The 22,071-nt window shown below is 42.2% G+C and overlaps 1 protein-coding gene across 2 annotated transcripts in view; it reads left to right on the top strand.

The window, feature by feature from the left end:
- Positions 1-4,257: 4,257 nt before the first annotated feature.
- ZNF235 (zinc finger protein 235) overlaps positions 4,258-22,071 on the top strand; it is a 38,838-nt gene continuing 21,024 nt past the window's right edge. The window contains exons 1-4 of one of the 2 annotated variants that reach the window (XM_027037732.2): positions 4,258-4,322; positions 5,944-6,008; positions 8,561-8,687; positions 9,393-9,488. In XM_027037732.2, the coding sequence (XP_026893533.1) occupies positions 5,994-6,008; positions 8,561-8,687; positions 9,393-9,488 (238 nt within the window). In that variant the 5' untranslated portion in view covers positions 4,258-4,322; positions 5,944-5,993. The remainder of the gene's footprint in view (positions 4,323-5,943; positions 6,009-8,560; positions 8,688-9,392; positions 9,489-22,071) is intronic. The other variant, XM_053209889.1, reaches the window with a different exon arrangement.

Raw genomic sequence — 22,071 nt, 5'->3', positions numbered from 1 at the left:
CCTCCCCCCAAAACTCATCTGTCCGGTGTAAACTGTCAGGTGTGGTCTGAGGGAACCCTCATAAATAAGAAAGACTCCTGTCACTTAGCAGATTCTAAGGATTTAATGGCTATCTTCCAGGATCTGGGGACAAAATTCAGCCAGCCTATTAATTATACAGGTGCACACAATTTAGAATTGTTATATGTTCTTGGTGAACTTAACATTTTATGATTATGAAGGGTCTCTCTAGCAATGTTTTAAAAACATGTGTTGATTTAATTCACATTTGATAAAAGTCACCCTTTTAAAGTATACAATTCAGTGGATTTTTAGTATATTCACACAATTGTGTACCTCACCATTATTCTCCCTCCAGAACATTTTCATCACTCCCAAATGAAACTCTATACCCATGCACAGTCCCTCCCTATTCTGCCTATCCACCCCCAGCCCCTGGCAACTCCCAGTCTACCTTCTGTCTCTATGTATTTGCGTATTATAGACATTTCATATAAATGGAATCATACACATCCTTTTGGGCTGGTTTCTTTTACTTAACATAATGTTTTCAAGGTTCATCCATGTATCAGTACTTTATTCTCTTTTTATGGTCAAGTTATATTCCATAGTATAGATAGACCACATTTTGTTTACCCATTCATCAGTTGATGGACACTGGTTTCCACTTTTCTGGATATTAATATAATGGGCTTTGAACATCCGTGTGCAACTTTCGTGTGGTCTATCAATAGTTTTTGACTTAAAATATATTTTGTCTGGGCACCTGGGTGGCGCAGTCAGTTGAGCGTCCGACTTCAGCCGGGTCACGATCTCTCAGTCCGTGAGTTCGAGCCCCGCGTCGGGCTCTGGGCTGATGGCTCAGAGCCTGGAGCCTGTTTCCGATTCTGTGTGTCTCCCTCTCTCTCTGCCCCTCGCCCGTTCATGCTCTGTCTCTCTCTGTCCCAAAAATAAATAAACGTTGAAAAAAAAATATATTTTGTCTGATATTGTATTTAAAAATTTGTCAAAATAATTTCAGGCTTAGGGTGGTATCTTTTTTCCAAAGAGGATATTCACTTGACCCTCAGGTACCCGAAGGTATTAGCAATTCAGGATTCCTTTTACATAGTTTTAAGGTTACAGCTGATTTGGACTTGGGCTGCAGACCCCTACCAGGGCAGATCTGTATGCTATTCACTCTTACCTCCAGGGTTCAGTGGTTCCTGGTATCCAACACAAAATATAGGAGTTTTATCAGTTATCCACTCTTGGCAGGCCGTGGACTCCAACTTTTATAACCCTGGAGTCATCACAGTGTCAGAGATGAGTGCCTTGCTTCTCAGCCTTACCATTTTCAGAACTGGCCAGTGCCCCTCAGAGGAAAAGGGGCTCCAAGTTCTCCTGAATTTCAGAACTGATTCTCCTGAAATTCTGTACACACTGTTAGCTTACTGGTGCTTATCAACAGACTGTGTGTGTGTGTGTGTGTGTGTGTGAGATTAATGGGAGTTACCTATTTTGCCATTACTCAAAGTGGAAGCCTCTGTTATATTTTTTTGTCAGTCATTTTTATCTTTCCTATTATCAGGTTGATCCTGCTTAATATATAAAACAGCAAAACAAATGTTACCAAATGTTTTTATTTTGGGGAAGAATCTTTTGATCTTAAAATGGTTCTTTTCTTTAAAATCACCATTTTTCACATATTTAATGTTATCTATTTTCCTATTCAGAGGTGCATTGCCCAGGATTTGAATTGGCTTCAGTTGGTGTTCAGATATTTTCACTATCCTCCATGGTCTTTTTGTCCAGAGAGATAAACTCAAATCTATCAGGACTTTAGATTTAAACTTTTAGGAATTGAATCACTATACTATACACCTGAGCTAATATAACACTGAATGCTAAATAATTGGGATTAAAATTAAAACTTTAAAAAATAGGGGCATCTGGCTGGCTCAATTGGAAGAGCATGAAACTCTTGATCTTGGGGTCATGAGTTCAAGCCCCATGTTGGGTGTAGAGATTACTAAAAATAAACAAATAAATAAACTTTAAAAATAAACTTTAAAGGAGATACATAGAAGAACAAATTATTTAATGACACAAAAAATAATTGGAGAGATCCAATTATTTGGATCCAGTTAACTGGGACATCATGACAACTGACCCAATTCCTCCACAGGTCAAAGATCTGAAAAGGTAAACTGAAAGGGCTGTATTCAAGGATAAATGCACCTGAGTAGATAAACGGAATGAACAACTCTGGATGCTGACTTGAACAAACCAGTTATGAAAGATTTGGGAGGTAATTGGAAAATCTGAATAGGGATTGGGTATGTCAAAAGGCAATTTCTGCATACTGAATGAAACAAAGCAGGATGAGTTTACGGCAAGGCTTTTGACCTGCAAACCAGGAATCTCAAAGCTACAGAAACAAGAGTTTGAGTTGTTCACAGGCTAAGGGGTATTTATGGGACAAATATGGAAGTCATTTGTCTTTTTTAGTTGATTGGTTGCCCAGTGGTCTTCTTTCTTATGTGGATCAGGGTAGCTGAGTCAAGGAAAGGAAGTCCAGACATAGCCGTGAACAGACTTGGCATTTGGGGATTGACTGGTGTCCTCCACTGATTTCTGAGATGAGCTGTAAATTCCTGTAAGGTTAGGTTAAGTTTCCTTTTTGCACCTGCATTAACCATCTCCATTTTGTCCCTGACCTAAGAGACTCCATTTTAGTTTGGTTCTGCCACCAAACTAATGTGAGTTTGCTCCTTGGTGAGTTACAGATAGAGACAACACCAAGTGGAGCTGTCACACAAAGGAAATTTTATTTGCAGCAAATAAGGAGATCACAGGGAATAACTTCCAAAGCTGTGACTCCCCTTGCAGCGGTGAGAGGTTTCTTTTTGGGGTTTAGGATGAATATTCAGTAGGAGGAGCTTTGTCATTTTATGCAAAGGTGGGCATAAGGTCGTGCATAGGAGCTTAGAAAACATGCCTACACATGCATCCTATGTTACGTTAATGAACTCTTGTGCTTCTCTTCGGGTGGAGACTTCAATAGGATAATGAAGCAGAGGTAACTGTCGGACAAGGAGAAGGGGCTATGGGCATGCTCTGAGAGCCAGTATAAACTGGATGGGGTCTTGGGCTCTTTATCTCAGGTGAGGAATGAAAGGTCTTGTTTACTTTGGAAAGCTCCCAGGAGCTTCTTTCCATTTACTAGAAGGGATGCTGCTCAATTCATGAATGGTTACATAAAGCCAATTAGATTTTTTAATTTACTTGGCTTTTTTTTTTAAACACAACTCATTTTTTTTTTAAATGAAGTTCAAGATATTTCTCTTTTAGGCATAATCAACATTTGTATCTACTTTTTGTATATTCTTAGCATATTGTAATGAATAGATCATGCCACAAAACGGTGTCAAGAGCCCTTAGGTGCCTTGTGGAATAAAGGAGGCAGAGGAGTCAAACACACTCCCTTTACCTCTGTTCCTTCCCCTCCGCACGAGACACAGCGTGGAACAGCTATGGTCACCGAAGACTGAAATTTCCTATCTACCTACCTCCTTTACCACCGTCTACCATCTACGTTAACATAACTGTTCAGTCGTCATTAGCACACGTTTACTACTCCAGGGGATTCCTGTGCTAGCAAAGTGCTTGATTGTTCAACAAAGGAACTTCCACAAGGTCCATCAATTCTTCAATCTCTGCAAAAGAAAGCAACCGTTGGCACCTAAAAACCCTTGCTGTTCTCCCCAATCCTGGCCTACGCGAGTCTAATCCAAGTCCATCGCACTGAAAGACCCGCCTGCAACCGAACTTGCAATTCTCAGTAAATTCAACCCTGACTTCGTGTCCGTGTCAAGGTGCCGTGTCCATCGCGGTGGTGTTCTCCGTCCCTGCGATTAGCAATAAACTCCGTGTATTACCCGACGGTGGTATTGGAGATATCGGGGAGCCGGCATTTGATACAAGTTTGAGATCCAGCCTTCCCCTAAAAATTTTGGTCCGTTTTTCTTCAATACGACCGAATTTTTTTCAACTCGCAATTTTCTCAGGCGCTCTAAGAAATGAATAAAACAAAAAGAAACCTGACACTTACAGCACCAGCGAGGTAACCCAACCTGAAGCCGCTTTACACCCAAACAAGAGTCAGCTGTTGGAAGCGCGGTCCCGCAAGCTGCATCCTGGGAAATGTAGTCCAGGAGTTGCGTGAAATCGGAGGCGCTTCCGTTTGGGCATTCTGGGAAGTGTAGTCCAGGAGCGGGGTACAGTCGGGGACACTTCCGCTCCAGGAAGGCGAGGTCGGGGCCGAGATTGTTGGCAGGGAGGTGAGTTAACCCCGCGCCCCTGCGGTCCCTCCGAGCCTTCTCGGCCTCGGCGTGAGGCCAGCAGCCGCCGGGTCCTCGCTCATGGGGCATGGGAGTCGCGGCGGAGGGCGGGGACGGAGGCAGCGGCGACGAAGCCTCCGCGTGGGGGCGGGCGCGCGTGGCGTGCGGAGTTTGAAGGTCTCCCGCGCTCTCCGCGCCCAGAGCTCTCCTCCCTCACCACTACGGCCAGCTGTGCGTGTGCCTCGAGGTGACACACTGGGCCAGTGATTAGCATTTCCCTGCCTCCGTTTCCCCCTGGCTGAAAAGGGTTAGTGCCTGCCCAGTAGTGTTCTTCCAAGAATTAGATGAGATTATATACGAAACGCTTAAAACCAGTGCCTAGTGCCTAGTAAAATGTTGGGTGGTGCCGGGAATGCTGTCATAATATCGGGCCCCCTGTTTATTTAGAAGCTCCTGAGAGGCTGGCATTGGGGGCGTGGGGTCGGAGCCCCGGCTGCAGCTCCACTGGCCCTTCACCGATCTCTGCTGTGGGGCCGTTCCGGGATTCCTGGACTCTTCCCAGACCCTTGATTAGGAAGGAGAGTTATCTTCAGCTGGATCCCGGGGAAAGTTCTTTGTGGCTGATCCCAGAGAAACAGTCCTGCGCACGGCTTCGCAGAGTGCCTGCGGTGCACTGAGTCCTTAAGTGTTGAGAACGTGTAATAGCTGCGTGTTGTTCATTTAAGATGCAGCAGGATTTCTTAGTCTGCGGTTTCAATCAGTCATTGCCTTCATGCACACGGGAGAGGAAACTTTGTTGAGCTTAATAACATGCTCAAGTAATTACACCTATTAAAATGGTGTCATTGGGGGGAAATCATGGCAGTTTTTCGTTAGCAGCAGAACAGATTATCTGTGGGCAACCAGTCGGAATTAGACTTTCCTAGGGGCTCCTGGGTGGCTCAGTCGGTTGAGCCTGCAACTTGGGCTTGGTGAGTTCGAGCCCCGAGTCAGGCTCCGTGCTGGCAGCCCAGAGCCTGGAGTCTGCTTCGGATTCTCTGTGTGTGCCTCTCTCAAAACTAAATTAAACGTTAAAAAATAATAATAATAATTAGACTTTCCTAGGGTATCGGTGACTCGCCACCTGGAGCCTTCATCTCTGAATTAGTGGGTTTCTGAAAAGATTTATTTTCTAGAAAGCACATTTGCAAGGGAAGTTTTGGGAAGCATAAAAGCATCTGCCTGTCTGACACCTTAGGGAATAGGGAATACCCGCATTATTATTATACCCATTTACAGGTGACTGGATTGAGGCACAGAAAGATTAATAATTTGCTCAAGGTTTACACTGGTGGTGAGTAGAAAGTAGTAAGTAGAAATGCAGAGCTTGAACCCATGCACCTTGGCCCCGTTAAGTTATACTGCCTGCCTGCTTCTCATTTCCTCTGAGACCCAGGCTCAGGAATACTCTGGAAGCTACCAGAAGCACTTAGGTGAGGGACTGTTCCTGAGCTCAGGCAGCCGTCTGGGGGAACCGAGAGGAAGCTGGAATCCAGCCCCTGGTCTGCAGGGGCACCTCTTGGGGTTCCCACAAGTGCCACGTGGACTGACGGCTCTCTCACGACGGCTTTCCCATCCACAGCTTTGCCTTCCCAGAACTCTGCCCTTCCCCAAAAGGAAAAGGAGAAAAAAATGACCAAATTCCAGGTAAGTTGGTTTTGCCTTTCTGTTCCTTAAAATGACCTCTCGTTTCACAAAGTGTGGACGCATTAACCCCCTACTTGGGAAGAACCCTAGGCACTTGAATAATTGTTGTGTACCAGCCTCTTGTTTTTTGTTTATTGCCAAATAACAGCGTGAAAATTGATATTTAAAAAACTTAAAAAAAAAAAACTTGCACGTTCTAAACATGTTTACAAATGAACAGTTTTAATTGTGCCGTATTCTTTCCCATTTGTGTTTACGTGTCTGGACTTGTAATCACAGTTTAAGTAGCATTTTGGATTTTTAATATTTTATTTCTTTTAATGTGTATTTCGTTATCTTGAGAGAGAAAGAGAAAGAGTGTGAGTGAGCAGGAGAGGGGCAGGGAGAGAGAAGGAGAGAGAACCCCAAGCAGGGTCTGAGCTGTCAGCGCAGAGCCCGACACAGGGCTCAGTCCCACGAACAGTGAGATAATAACCTGAGCTGAGATCAAGAGTCTCAACCCACTGAGCCACCCAGGTGGCCCCCATTTTGGGTTTTTAAAATGCAACTTGATAATTACCTACAGTGTAAAGGGTCACATTATTTTCTGTAATTTACCTGCTGTTTTACCCCATTCTCCATATAAAACCCACATGGATTTTACCATTTTTGAGATGTTTACAATAACAATTTGCTTACATATAACCTTTCACCCCATACAGAAATTCTGAGAAGTCAGTCATTTTTTATTTCTCTTGAAAGTTCTGGGGACTCGATTGTTTTCTCACATGTGGTGCCTCATTCATTGTGATAAGAATGTCTGCAGTATGGCTTGGTGCAGCGGAGTCTGCCAGAGACTGAACTCAGAAAATAATTTTAGTTTTCAAACAGCAAGAGCTAGATTCTGAGAGCGCCTGGCTGGCTCAGGGTAGAGCGTGTGACTCTTGATCTTGGGGTTGTGAGTTCAAGCCCCACATTGGGTGTACAGGTTACTTAAAAATGAATAAGTAAATAAATTTAAATACTTCTTAAAAGCTAGGTTCCTTTTTTTAATTCTAAGTTAAATCATGTGTGTATTATATAGTTAAATATTTGTTTTATTCGTTGATGCGTTAGTATGTTTTGAAGAAGCACATTTTTAAAAAAAATTTTTTTTTCATGTTTATTTTTTGAGAGAGAGAGAGACAGAGTTTGAGCAGGGAGGGGCAGAGAGAGAGGGAGACACAGAATCCGAAGCAGGCTCCAGGCTCCCAGCTGTCAGCACAGAGCCTGATGTGAGCTCGAACCCACAAGCTGTGAGATAATGACCTGAGCCGAAGTCAGACGCTTAACTGACTGAGCCACCCAGGCGCCCCAGCACAAATTTATTTTTAAAAATCTTGAGCACTAGGGATTTGCCAGGCATTTACTCTGTGGAACAGCTGTGTGAGGATATACCTGGTCTTCTCTGCGTTTTCACATGAAGAAACAGGTTTGTGAACCTTCAGATACCTCCTGAAATCCACTCGGTTCCCAGCTGACCCTAAAGTTCCCATTGCCTAAGTCGGGAGTTTCAGGTGTCCGATTAGGGTAAATGGAAAGACCCAGAAGAAAAGAGACTTCTCTGTTCGGGGACCTCAGGCCAGGCTACATGTGTGCTGGCAGATCTGGTGGATGGGGGTCTCCAAACATAACATTGTCGTCACCTGATTCCTTTTCTTAGTGCCTGTCTCTTCTGTGTCAGACATGTCAAGTCGTTGTTTAGTACACAGGTGCTCAGAACTCCAGCTAGAGTTTTTATTTCCATGCAGAATGAGTTATGACACAAATAGGAAACAGGAGTTGGGGGGGGGTGGTGGCTAAGAATTTATACATGCTAGAAAAAAGGCTTGATATTCTCAGTAGGAATTTTACTGATGCATAAGCTACTCTGGTAGGATTATGAACAAAGGAAATGAACAGGTAATATGTGAAAAAAAATGGAAAGATGATCTTTTATTATTATTTGAGCGTAGTTGCCACACTGTGTCGAAAAGACTATGTTCTCGTTTCGTTTTGAAGATTTTATTTTTAAATAATCTCTACACCATATGTGGGGCTCAAACTCACAGCCCTGAGATCAAAAGTCCCAAAGCTCTACCAACGGAGGCAGCCAGGTGCCCCCAGTTTGGGCCAGAGTGTAGAGAATCCAGAATACTTGTAATCTTTTACAGGAAGAGTTAATGGGGAAAATGGCCATTATATTAACAAAATCAAGGTGCATATTTTTCAAGAGTGCAAATGCCACTTCCTGGAACTTATCCTAGGGAAGTAACAGGACAGTTGGCTGAGATCTGTATAAAAACCGTATAAAGGGCACGATACTACCTGTATACAAGGTATTTTTCTCCTTCTTCCCTCTCCTTCCCCTCCCCTGCACGGCCCTAGCGTGTTGGGTAAGACTGTGGAAGGGGAAGAGGAGAAACTATGAGAAGAGTTGCTCGGTTCCCTCAGAATCAGGAACGGCTTCCCCCGTATCTCCACCTTCTCCGTGCTGCCCCGCTCCCAGTGGCCATGGGGTGCGAGCTCGAGGTTACGTGTGCTTGGTGTTGTAGGAGGCGGTGACGTTCAAGGACGTGGCTGTGGTCTTCACGGAGGAGGAGCTGGGGCTGCTGGACCCCGCCCAGAGGAAGCTGTACCGAGAAGTGATGCTGGAGAACTTCTGGAACCTGGTCTCTGTGGGTGAGCGCAAGACCTTTCTGTCACTCATCCCCTCGAGCAGGGTTTCTTCACCTTGGCCCTGTTGGCATCGGGGGCAGATACTTCTTTGTTGTGAGGGCCGTCCTGTGCCTATTGGGATGTTGATGACATCCCTGGCCTCCGCCCACTAGTTTAAGGCTTCAGGGCTCCTCAGAGACCAGGGTTTCCCAGTCCCTTTAGAACATGGAGACAAGATGTTTCTAGTCTTTGTTCCGAGACAGACATTGTCTCGTGTAAATGAACAGTTAAGCTTGTCTTCGCCTGGCTCCATATGTCAGGCATCTTTTTTAAACTTGTAGATCATGAGCCACTGGTGGGTCAGGACGTTCGTAAATGGCACCGACTATCTTCTAATCTAGAATACTTACAGGACAGAGCTCCTTAGCGGGGGTTCACCTTGACGCGTTAAGTTCAGCTGTTTACATTGAGGGGTGTCAGACGGGGAAGGATGTGAGGAAGACAGACAGTGGTTAGAAACCGTTCGTTTGGTCATTTATTTCAGTAATTTGTGTGGTAAGAATAGATTTCTAATGATGCCAAGCGTACTGCTCACCGCGGGTCGTGACGGAAAAGTGTTTGGTAACCACTGCTGCGGGGAGGGGCAGAGCCTCACGTCATGGGATGGGAACCCACGGTTTTCAGTACTCGCGCCCTTCGGGTTTTCACTCGCGTCTTCTCTTTCCACAGGGCACTCATCCTCCAAACCAGATGTGATATCCCAGTTGGAGAGAGAGGAAAAGCTTTGCATGAAGGAGATCCACACCCAAAGGGGTGGGCACTCGGGTGAGAATGGCGCGGCTCGGGTCCTGGCAGGGGACGGTCCCCTCGATCTGCCTGCGTCCTGGCTAATCTCCGTGCAGCAGCCAGAGAGGCCCCTTGAAAACCTCAGTCCCGCTGCGTCACACCTGCTTCAGTCCCTCCCCGGGCTTCTCCTTTTACAGAATAAAACCCAGCGTGCTCCAGGGGCCTGGAAGGTCCTGTGCTATGGGCTCGTTCCCCCAGCCTCACCACTCTGCGTTTTTTTCCCGTCACGTCCCCCTCCCTCTGTCTGCCAGCCTCACGGCACTCAGGTGCTTCTGCATTGGGACCTTTCCCGTTCTCTCCTCCGGCCGGAATGCTGCCAGCCGGTACACGTCTGACCGCTCTTGCTTTCTCTCTCGCTCCTGTCTATCCGAAGTCCTTCTATCCAAGGCCTTATCCGACCACCACTTAAAATGCCATCTCCCGGCACTCGCCGTGTCCCTGACTTGCCTTCATTTGCGCGTAAGCACTATACCACCAGACTTATTAGCATCTGGGATTTTTACATTGTGGTAAAACACACACAATACCCTTTATTTCAACCATCTTTAAGTGGGCCTTAGCTACATCCACACTGTTGCACAACCCTCCGTGCTGTCCATCTCCGGAACGTTTCCATCATCCCACACTGGAACCCTGCACCGTAAACAGCGCCCCCTGTTCTTCTCTTACCCCACTTCCTGGCGACCACTGTTCTCCTTTCCGTCTCTGTGGATTTGACTATTTCACGTACCTCATGGAAGTGGAGTCATGCGACATTTGCCATTTGCACCTGGTTTATTTCACTTAGCATAACGTCTTCAAGGTTGATTGTGTTGTAACGCATGTCAGAATTTCCTTCTTTTTTACGGCTGAGTAACGTCGCGTCGTGTGCACCTATCACATTTTCGTCATCCGTTGATGGACATTTGGGCTTGTACCATTTGGTTATGGTGAAAAATGCTGCTGTGAACATGGGCGTACAAATATCTGTTCAAGTCCTTGCTTTCCATTTTTTGTGTGTCTACCCAGAACAAAAGTGTTGGATCGTGTTAGCAATTCTATTTTTTTTTTCCTTGGGAGAGGAAGGGAGGGGGAGAGAGAGAGAGAGAGACTGCAAGCAAGTTGGGGAGGGCAGAGCGACAGAGAGGGGGAGAGAGAGAATCTTAAGCAGGTTCCATGCCCAGCACGAAGCCCCAGGGAGGCTCTATCTCACGACCATGAGATCATGACCTGTGCTGAATCAAGAGTCAGATGCTTACCCGACTAAGCCACCCAGGTGCCCCTGGTAATTCTGTTTTTAATGTTTGAGGAACTGCCATACCGTTTTCCACGATAGCTGCACTATTTTATGTTCCCACCAGCAGTACACAAGGGTTCCAGTTTTCTTCATCCTCACCAACACTTGTGTTCTGTGGGTTGTTTTTTTTTTTTTTTTTACGCTTAATAGCCACCCTAATGGGTGCAAAGCGGTACCTCGTTTTGATTTGCAGTTTTCTGATAATTAGTGATATTGATCATCTTTTCATGTGCTTATTAGCCATTTGTGTTTCTTCTTTGGAGAAATAGCTGTGCAAGTCTTTTGTCCATTTGTGAGTCCAATTGTTTGTTTTCCTTTGAGTTTTAGGAGTTCTCTGTGTTCTGAATACCAATCCTGTTTCAGATATATGGTTTGCAAGTATTTTCTCATTTTTTTTTTTAATTTTTTTTTTTCAACGTTTATTTATTTTTGGGACAGAGAGAGACAGAGCATGAACGGGGGAGGGGCAGAGAGAGAGAGGGAGACACAGAATCGGAAACAGGCTCCAGGCTCTGAGCCATCAGCCCAGAGCCTGACACGGGGCTCGAACTCCCGGACCGCGAGATCGTGACCTGGCTGAAGTCGGACGCTTAACCGACTGCGCCACCCAGGCGCCCCAAGTATTTTCTCATTTTGCGTGTGGCCTTTTTACTCTATTGACAGTGTCTTCTGATGCACAAGAGTTTTTAATTTCCATGAAATTTTCAAATTTGTCTGTGTGTTTTCTTCCCTGTGCCTTTGGTGTCCTAGCCAAGAAATCATTGTCAAATCCAGTATCACAAAGCTTTTGGCGTATTCTTTCTCCTAGGAGTTTTATAGTTTTTGCTCCTATGTTTTGCTTTTTGATGCATTTTGAGGTAATTTGTGAATATGGTGTAAGGAAAGATCTGACTTCATGCTTTTGCGTGTAAATAGCTAATGTTTCCAGCACCATTTATTGAAAAGACTGTCCTTTTCGCATTCAATGGTCTTGGCACCCTTGTCAGAAACCACTTGACTGTGTATGCAATGGTTCATTTTGGGGCCTTCTAGACTATTCCCTCGGTCTGTATGTCTTTATGCCAGTACCACACTTTTTTGACTACAGCAGCTTTATAGTAAGTTTTGAAATCAGGAATTGATTACCTCCAACTTTTTTTGTTTTTTAAAGGTTGTTTTGGCCACTCAGGGTCCCTTGAGATTCCATGTGAATTTAGGATGGGTTTTTGTTTCTGTATTGTTGGGATTTTGATAGAGATTGCATTGAACCTGTAGGTCCTTTGACCACGTAGCACTGATATCTTAACAATAGTAAACCTTCCAATTCAGGAACATGGGCTGTCATTCCATTTTTTTAATGTTTTTAATTTATCAATGTTTTGTACTTTTCAGTGTGCATGTCTTTCACCTCCTTGGTTCAGTTAATTCCCAAGTTTTATTCTTTTTGGTGCTATTGTATATGGATTTTTTTTTTTTTTTAATTTACATCCAGGTTAGTCAGCATAGGATTTCAGGAGTAGAATCCAGGCATTCATCCCCTACATGTAACACCCAGTGTTCGTCCCAACAAGTGTCTTTCTTAATGCCCCTTGCCCATTTAGCCCATCCTCCCACCCACAGCCCCTCCAGCAACCCTCAGTTTGTTCTCCACATTTATGAGTCTCTTCTGTTTTGTCCCCCTCCCTGTTTTTATATTATTTTTGTTTCCCTTCCCTTCTGTTCATCTGTTTTGTCTCTTAAAGTCCTCATATGAGTGAAGTCATATGATTTTTGTCTTTCTCTGACTAATTTCACTTAGCATAATACCCTCTAGTTCGATCCACGTAGTGGCACATGGCAAAATTTCATTCTTTTTGATTGTTAAGTAATACTTCATATATACATATGGTATGTATACATATATATATTATATTATATTATATATGTTATATATACATACACACATGTATACACATACTACATCTTCTTTATCCATTCATCCATCGATGGACATTTGGGCTCTTTCCATACTTTGGCTACTGTCGATAGTGCTGCTATAAACGTTGGGGTGCATGTGCCCCTTTGAAACAGCGTACCTGTATCCCTTGGGTAAATACCTGGTAGTGCAGTTGCTGGGTCATAGGGTCGTTGTATTTTTAATCTTTTGAGGAACCTCCATACTATTTTCCAGAGTGGCTGCACCAGCTTGCATTCCCACCATCAGTGCAAAAGAGATCTTCTTTCTCCGCATCCTCACCAACATCTGTTGTTGCCTGTGTTGTTAATGTTAGCCATTCTGACAGGTGTGAGGTGGTATCTCATTGTGGCTTTGATTTGTTTTTCTCGATTTCCTTTTCTGATTGTTCACTCTTTGTATGTAGAAATGCAACTGGTTTTTGTGTGTGGCTTTGTATCCTGCTGAATTCATTTATTTTAACAATTCTTATGTGGAATCTTTCAGGCTTTCTACATATAAGATCATATTATCTGTGAACATAAATGATTTTACATCTTTCTTCCCAATTTCCATCACGCACCCCACCCCCAACTCTTACTACCATAAATCTGATCTCTGTTTCTGTAAATTTGATATTTTTAGATTCCACACATAAGTGAGATCATAGGGTATTTGTCGTTCTGTGTCTGACTTATTCCACTTAGCATAATGCCCGCAGAGTCCATCCATGTTGTTACACATTTTCTTCTTTTTTATGGCTGAATCATATTCCTGCGTGTGTGTGTGTGTGTGTGTGTGTGTGTGTGTGTGTGTGTGAGTGACATTTTCATTATCTGTTCATTAGTTACGAACACTTGGGTGATTTCCATGTCTCAGCTATTGTAAATAATGCAGTGAACGTGGGGGTGTAAATATCTCTTTTGAACCATGATTTTGTTTCCTTTGGATATATATCTAGAAGTGGAATTGTTGGATCTCTTTTTTGATGCACGTATTTACAGATAAAAATTTTCTTCTTTGCAATGCTTTCACTGCTTCCCCTAAGTTTTGGTACCCTGGATTTTCATTTTCATTTGTCTCCAGATATTTTCTAATTTTATTTGTGATTGTTTTTCATTGATTCATTGGTTATTGATAAGTATGTTTTGAGTTCCACATATTCGTCAATTTTCCAAGATTTCCTGCTTTTGATTTCTAGCTTCAGTCCATTGCGATTAGAAAAATTTGTTGTATGATTTCATTCAATCTTTTAAAAAAAATTTGTTAAAGACTTGTTTTATGGCTTCACATATGGTCTGCCCTGGAGAACGACTTGAGAAAAATGTATATTATGCTGTTGTTGGGTGGCATTTCCTGTGTATGTTAGGTCCAGTTGGCTTGTAGTGTTAAGTTCTCTATTTCCTTGATCTTTTGTCTAGTTCTATCCATTACTGAAAGCAGGATATTGAATGTTCCTTCTGTTACTATCGATAGCTATTTATCCCTTCAATTCGTCTATATTTGCCTCATATATTTGGTATTTTGATGTTTAGTATATATCCATTTGTAATTTTTATATCTTCTTGGTGCATTGACTCTTTTATCAGTACAGATTGTTTCTTATAAGTTTTGGACTTAAAACTCTTTTTTGTCTGACATCAGTTATAGCTATCCAGCTCTCTTTTGCATGGGATATCTTTCTGTCCTGTCACTTTCTGTTTTTCTTCTTCTTCTTTTTTAATGTTTATTTATTTTTGAGAGAGAGAGGGTGTGAGTGGGGGAAAGGCATGGTTGGGGGAGCAGAGGATCCATAGCGGGCTCTGCGCTGACAGCAGCAAGCCCGATGCGAGGCTCAAACTCATGAACTATGAGATCGTGATGGGAGCCAAAGTTGGACGCTCAGCCGACCAAGCCACCCAGGCACCCCTGTCATGTCACTTTCAAGCTATGCGTGGTCTTAGATATAAAGTCTCTTGTAGACAGCTTATAGCTGGATCATGTTTTGTTCTGTTTTGTTTAATCCATTCCTCCAGTTTATGCCTTTTGATTGGGGAGTTTAATCCATTTACATTTAAAGTAATTATTGATAGGGAAAGACTTTTGCCATTTTATTTGTTTTTATATTTGTTTCAGGTATATCATAAAGCTTTTTTGGTCCTCTTTTCCTTCATTATTACATTTTGTGTGTGTGTTTAGTTGACTTTTTTTTTCTTTTTTTGTAGGGACACACCTCAATTCTATAATTCTGATACCGGTTCTAATAAGTGGAGGTTATTGCCATACTAAGCAATTAGTCAAGATTCCAGCTGGGTGTGTACATTTCAACTCAATTCTGACACCATCTGTCTGGATACAGCGTCAGATCCTACAGGTTAAGGGCTCAGTTCTATAAGATCCCTACCCCTCACCCTTCACCCCCTTTCAGAGGCCAGTGATAAGGCCAGGTTGTTAACTGTGCTTCAGAGGTTCCCTCAACCCCAACCTTGGGTTCAATTAATTTGCTTTAGTGGCTCACAGAACTCAGAGATACCGTTTACTTACTAGATTATCAGTTTATTACAAGGGGATATAACTAAACAGCCACATGGAAGGGACGCGTAGGGCAAAATATGTGGGGAGGGGTGTGAAACTTCCAGGCACTCTCTGGGCTCACCACTCTCCCTGCATCTCCACATGTCCACCTACCTGAAAGTTCCCCAAACCCCCTCCTTTTGGGTTTTTATGGAGGCCTCGTTAGTTAGGCGTGATCGATTAGGTCATTGGCTGTTAGTGATTGGTTCAGCTTTCTGGCCCTCTCCCTTCCCCCAGAGGTCAGGAGGTGGGACTAAAAATTCCAACCCTGTAATCAAGGCTGGCTTTCATGGCAACCAGCCTCCCATCCTTAGAGGATTTCCAAAAGTCACCTCATTAACCTAAACTCAGATGTGGTTGAAAGAGGTTTGTTAGGAAGTATAGGACACCCATTTCACCTTTATGGAAATGGAAGGATTTCAGGAGCTTAGGAAAAGAGACCAAATATTATAACAAAGATGCTCCCATTGTTCTTTTCTCTTAGGAAATTCCAAGGATTTGGGGATCTGCGGGCCAGGAACTGAAGACCAAAATATGTATTTATTATAAATCACAATATCACATTTTATAGCATTCAGTGGATAGGTTTTATATATATCTTTAATTTTTCAGAAGTGTTTTATTTTTTTTGACACTATATACTTCATTTCTCAGTTGTTTGCTTCTATCTCCTAGGAATACAGTTAATTTTTGACATCAACCTTGTAGCCTGCAGTCTTCCCATATTGGTATATTCTAGAGGCATTATTGCACATTCCTAAAGATTTTCTATGTAGAAGATCATGATGTACAAATGTATATTCTTCTTTCCGATCTGAATGCCTTTGGTTTTTTTTTGTTTGCTTGCTTGCCTCAAGGCAGGTGAACAGCGTCAGTCTTTCAGCACTGATAATGGCGTCGTCAGCTGTAGGTTTTCTTTTTCGGTTGAGTTCCCTTCTGAGTTTCAGAGTTTTTATCATGAATGGGTAATAGTATACGCATATACATCTTTCGTAAAATACTGAGGTGATCATTACATTTTCTCTTGTATGTTGTAAATACGATAAAATGCATTGGCGATTTCACATGTTAAAACAACCTTGCGTTCCTCCTATTAAAACCCAAAATTCGGCTGACTAAATTTTAAAGATCTTACTGGCTTTATTCAGTGATTCCTGAATCAGGCAGCATTCAGGAGAGCAGATAGAAAAGCTCCCTCAGGAGCTATATAAAGTAAAAGACTTACAGGCAGAACGGAACACGGACAAGGAAGTTCTGTGAGGCACAAAAGCAGGTTGGTCATTTGCAAGGTTACTTTCCCTTTAGGGGATGGCAGGCTACCTAACTAGAGCAGATCAGGGGATTCCCGGTTGGTTTAAGATTGCATTTCTGGGTGAGCCAAAAATTATACTAAGTCTTGGTTTGGGGGCATGAGGCTTAGCATATGCAACTCCATTCGGGGCCTGTCGTCTTGTCTTTAACGCTGGGATTAACCCCACCTATTCATGATGTACTACTATTCTTTTTATTATGTTTGTAGAAACAAACAAGATTTGTTCTTTATTAAGGATATTTGTACTTTTGTTAGGGGGGTTTTGATTTGTAACGTTCTTGGGACTTGATATCTTTGTCTGGTTTTGATGTCGAGGTAATACTGGCCTTACACAAGTGACATTCAGGTATACCTTCCTCTTCTGTTTTCTGGAAGGGTTTGTGTAGGACTGGTATTACTCCTTTCCTGAGTGCCAAGTGGAATCCACTGGTGAAGTCGTCTGGTCTTATTGTGAGAATGTTTTTATGAATTAAATCCCTGAACTCTTTAGATTTTTTGCTTTTCTTGCTACAGATTTGGTTATTTGTATGTTTCAGGGAATTACTACATCTTATCTAAGTTGTTGAATATATCCCCTTATTTTAATGCCTCTAAGATCTGTAATAATATCCTATCTTTCATGACTGATACTGAGTTTTCCTTATTGTTTGTTTCTATTTATTTGATTTTTACTCTTCTTTCCTACTCTTTTCACGGCTTCTTGAGATGGAACCTTAGGTGTTTGATTTTAGACCTTTCTTGTTTCCTAATGTAAACGTTTAAGCTATAAAAGTATCTCTGAGTGCTATTTAACTGCATGCCAGAAATGGTGATATAATGTTCCTTCATCACTATTTCAAAGTGTTTTCTAATTTCCCATGCAATTTCCTGTTTGACGTGTGGGTTGCTTAGAGTGTATTTAATTTTCGTATTGTTAGGACTTTTCTGGATGTCTTCACTGTGGTTTCAATCTAGTCTTTTTATTGACATCTAGTTGGCATACGATGATACATTTGTTTCAGGTGTGCAGCATAGAGAGTAGACAACCGTATGCAATGTCTGCCATCTGTCACCATACAGCACTGTTACTATGCCATTGCTGTACCTTTCATCCCTGTAAGTCACCCATTCCGAAGTCGGGATCCTACACTTCCCACTCCCCTTCACCTGTTTTGCCCATCCCTCACGCCCCTCCAGCAATCACTAGTTCCCTGTATTTATGGGCCTGTTTCCATTTTGTTTGCATGTTTTGACTGTTAGATTCCACCTATAAGTGAAATCGAGTTATTTCTCTGACTTAGTTCACTCAGCATAATACCTCCTAGGTCTATCCATGTTGTTGCAAATGGCAAGATCTCACTCTTTTTTATGACTACTATTCCATCGTGTGTTTGTATGTCCGTGTGCGTGTATGGACACACACACACACACACACACACACACCACATCTTCTTCATCCTGTTGATGGACACTTGGGCTGTTTCCATGTCTTGCCTGTTGTAAATGATGCTGCGGTAAATATAGGGGTGCGTGTATCTTTTTGAATTGGTGTTTTGTTTTCTTTTGGTAAATATCCAGTAGTGGAATTACTAGATTATATGGTAATTCTATTTTTTTTTTAATTTTTTTACATGTTGATTTATTTTTGAGAGAGAGAGACAGAGCAAGAGCAGGGGAGGGGCAGAGAGAGACAGAGGGAGACACAGAATCTGAAGCGGGCTCCAGGCTCCGAGCTGGCAGCACAGAGCCCGACGTGGGGCTGGACCCCATGAACCGCGAGATCATGACCCAAGCCGAAATTGGATGCTTAACTGACTGAGCCACCCAGGCGCTCCATATGGTAATTCTATTTTTGATTTTTTGAGGAACCCTCATACGGTTTTCCACAGTGGCTGCACCAATTTACATTCCTACCAGCAGTAGGCAGTGGTTCCTTTTTCTCCACATCCTCATCAATGCTTATTATTCATCTTTTTGATACTAGCCATTCTGACAGATAGGATGTGATATCTCATTCTGGTTTTGATTGGCATTTTCCTGATGGTAAGTGATGTTGGGTGTCTTTTCATGTCTCTTGGCCATTTATATGTCTTCTTTGGAAAAATGTCTGTTCAGGTCTTTTGCCGGCTTTTGAATTGGGTTATTTGTTTTTTTTGGTGTTAAGTTATATGTAAGTTGTTTATATGTTTTGGATATTAATCTCTTCTCAGATATATCATTTGCAAATGTCTTCTTTTATTAAGGAGGTTGCCTTTTTATTTCACTGATGGTTTCCTTTGGTGTGCAAAAGCTTTTTATTTTAGTGTAACTCCAGTAGTTTATTTGTTCTTCTGTTTTCTTTGCCTGAAGAGATAGATGTAGAAAAATGTTTCTAAGGCCAGTGTCGAAGAGATTACTACCTGTGCTCTCTTCTAGGATTTTTAGGATTTAGGATCTCACACTTAGGTCTTTAATCCATTTTGACTTTATTTTTGTGTGTAGTATAAGAAAGTGGTCCAGTTTTCCCAGCACCAGTTATTAAAGAGACTGTCTTGGGGCATCTGGGTGGCTCAGTCAGTTAAGTGTCTGACTCTTGATTTTGGCTGAGGTCATGATCTCACAGTCGTGAGTTTTCTCTCTCTCTCTCTCTCTCTCTCTGCCCTTCCCCTTCTTGCACGTGCACACAAGATCTCTCTCTCAAAGTAAATAAACTTTAAATAAAAGAAAGACTGTCTTTCCCCCGTTGTATATTATTGCCTCCTTTGTCAAAGATTAATTAACCATATAAGCAGGGGTTTCTTCCTGGGCTCTCTCTTCTGTTCCATTGATCTATGTGTCTTTGTGCCACTACCATACTATTTTGATTACTATAGCTTTGTAGTGTATCTTGTGGGATTGTGATACCTCCAGCTTTATTGTCACTGGTTTTGAATTTAATTCCACTCTGGTCAGAGAACATACTCTTCAGTATTCCAGTCTTTTGAAACTTTTTTCATAACCCCTGGATACAGTTATTTTGATGGATTTTGCATGTGTATTTGGAGAAAAAATGTGTGTTCTATAGTTGGGTGCAGTGATGATCTATAAGTTTCATTTTAGTTAAAATGGTTAATTTTAAGGGTTCAGAGTTTCACTGATTTTTTTGTTTATGGTCGAATTGTTTCACCAACTAAGAGAAGTGTGTTAAAATTTCTAACTCTGTAGTTTTGTCCATCTCTCAGTTTCTGATTTTGCTTCGTGTGTTTTGTAGCCTTTGTTAGATACATATGCATTTGTAATTTTTACATCATTTTGCCATATTGACCCTTTTATTATGGCTCTCTCTGTCTTTAATAGTGTTCTCTTTTTGTTTCCAGTTTGTATTCAAATTCCAGTTAATTAGCATCAAGTGTAATATTCATTTCAGGTGTAGAATTTAGTGGATCCTCATTTACATACAACACATGCAACACCCAGTGCTGATCACAAGTGCCCTCCTTCATACCCATCACCCATCTAAGGCATCCCTTTGCCCACCTCCCCTGCAGCAACCCTCAGTTTGCTCTTTAGAGGTGAGAGTCTCTTACAGTTTGCTTCCCTCTCTTTTTTTTTCCTTCCCCTTTGCTCATCTATTGTGCTTCTTAAAATTCCACATGTGAGGGCAGTCATACAGTAGTTGTCTTTTTCTGATTTATTTCACTTAGATGTGGATGGAGGTAGAGTGTATTATACTATTTCGTAGAGTCTCTTTTTATCTGATACTAGTTTAGCCACTCAATCTTTCTTAGGCTTTGCATGATATATTTGTATGTCTTTTATTTTTTTTAATGATGCATATTTAGAATAGGTCTCTTGTTGACAGTGTATAGTTGGATCTTTTCTTTTTATGTGATCTGCCAACATCTGCCTTCCGATTTTGGGGTAGTACATTCACACACAGTGTAGTTATTAATACGGGTGTGTTTACATTCATCATCGTGACTTTGGGTCTTCTCTCTTTGCTCATCTGTCGTTTTCTGTAATATTTTGGGCAGATTAAATATTTTTTGGTGTTTTGCTGTAATGCCTCTCATGACTTCTGGCTGCTGCTTTTTTAGTCCAGGCCCTGGGGTCTTTGCTACGTCTGCATAGTCAAGAGATCTGCCAAAGATGTGGGTAGGGTTTATAGTCCTAGTTAGGGACGGACCCTCTGTGGCTCCCTTACCTTTGGTTTTTCTCCCCTAAATTTCCAGTGGTGTTTCCGACCTTGAGTTGTGACCTTTGACACTTCAAACTGTGTTTGGGTTAAGTAATAGCACTGAGTCAACAGAGAATCAAACTCACAAATCTTACCCTGTGCCATTAATGGTGAGCCAGGGATTTGGGAAAAACTTAGATTAATCTTACTTCTGTGGCTTTCTGGCTTCCAGGATTTCCACCCTAAACTTACTGTTCCCCAGCCCTGAACAGTTTTGGCTTTTTCTTGCCAGATATGGAAGGGGGGTTAATTTGTGAAGCACTCTAATGCAAAAGAAATCTTTAAAAGTTGTGCACAATTCTCATGCCCGCTTGTAATCTCTCCCTCTCTCCCCTTCTTCATGTCCCACACCTGTCCCCAAGCAACTACTGATCTACTTTCTGTCACTCTACAGGACTTTTTTTTAATTGAAAAAAAAAATTTTAATGCTTAATTTTGAGACACAGAGAGACAGACAGACACAGAGTGCAAGCAGGGGAGGGGCAAAGAGAGAGGGAGGCCCAGAATCTGAAGCAGGCTCTGAGCTGTCAGCACAGAGCCCGATGCGGGGCTCGAACTGACGAACCGTGAGATTGTGATCTGAGCCAAAGTCAGACCCTTAACCAACTGAGCCACCCAGGGGCCCCTAAAACTTTTTTTAAATCATATGGTGTTTTTTCTTTCCCTTGGCTGTCTTATTTTACTCACTATAGGTTGAGATTCACCCGTGTTGTTGCATCTATCCATAGTTCATTCCTTTTTATTGCTAAGTAGTATTCCAGTGTGAATATACTATGATTTGTTTATTCGTTCACCTGCTGACGGGTTTGTCCAGCTTTGGGCTATTATGAGTGAAGATGCTGAATATTCTTATATATGTGTGTGTATTAGCATACACCTTCATTTTCCTTAGGCAAGAATAACACATGGAATGGTTGGATCTTGTGGTTGGCATGTGTGTGTTACTTTTTATTCGTTTTTTTCCACTGGTGCGTATTTAAGTCTATAAATACATTTTTATTTTTATTTTCATTTTTTTAAATTTTTTTTACATTTTATTTATTTTTGAGAAACAGAGTGAGACAAAGCGTGAGTGGGGGAGGAGCAGAGAGAGAAGGAGACACAGAATCTGAAGCAGGCTCCAGGCTCTGAGCAAGCGGTCAGCACAGAGCCTGACACGGGGCTCAAACCCACAAACTGTGAGATCATGACCTGAGCCGAAGTCAGACGCTCAACCGACTGAGCCACCCAGGCGCCCCTATAAATACATTTTTTAAATAGGTTTTATTTTTCACCTAACTTTTAGGTTCACAGCAAAATTGAGCAGAAGATACAGAGAGTTCCTCTAGACTACAC

This window comes from Acinonyx jubatus, chromosome E2 (assembly GCF_027475565.1).
Source record: "Acinonyx jubatus isolate Ajub_Pintada_27869175 chromosome E2, VMU_Ajub_asm_v1.0, whole genome shotgun sequence".
NCBI lineage: Eukaryota > Metazoa > Chordata > Mammalia > Carnivora > Felidae > Acinonyx > Acinonyx jubatus.
This window is presented reverse-complemented; position numbering and strand designations above follow the sequence as displayed.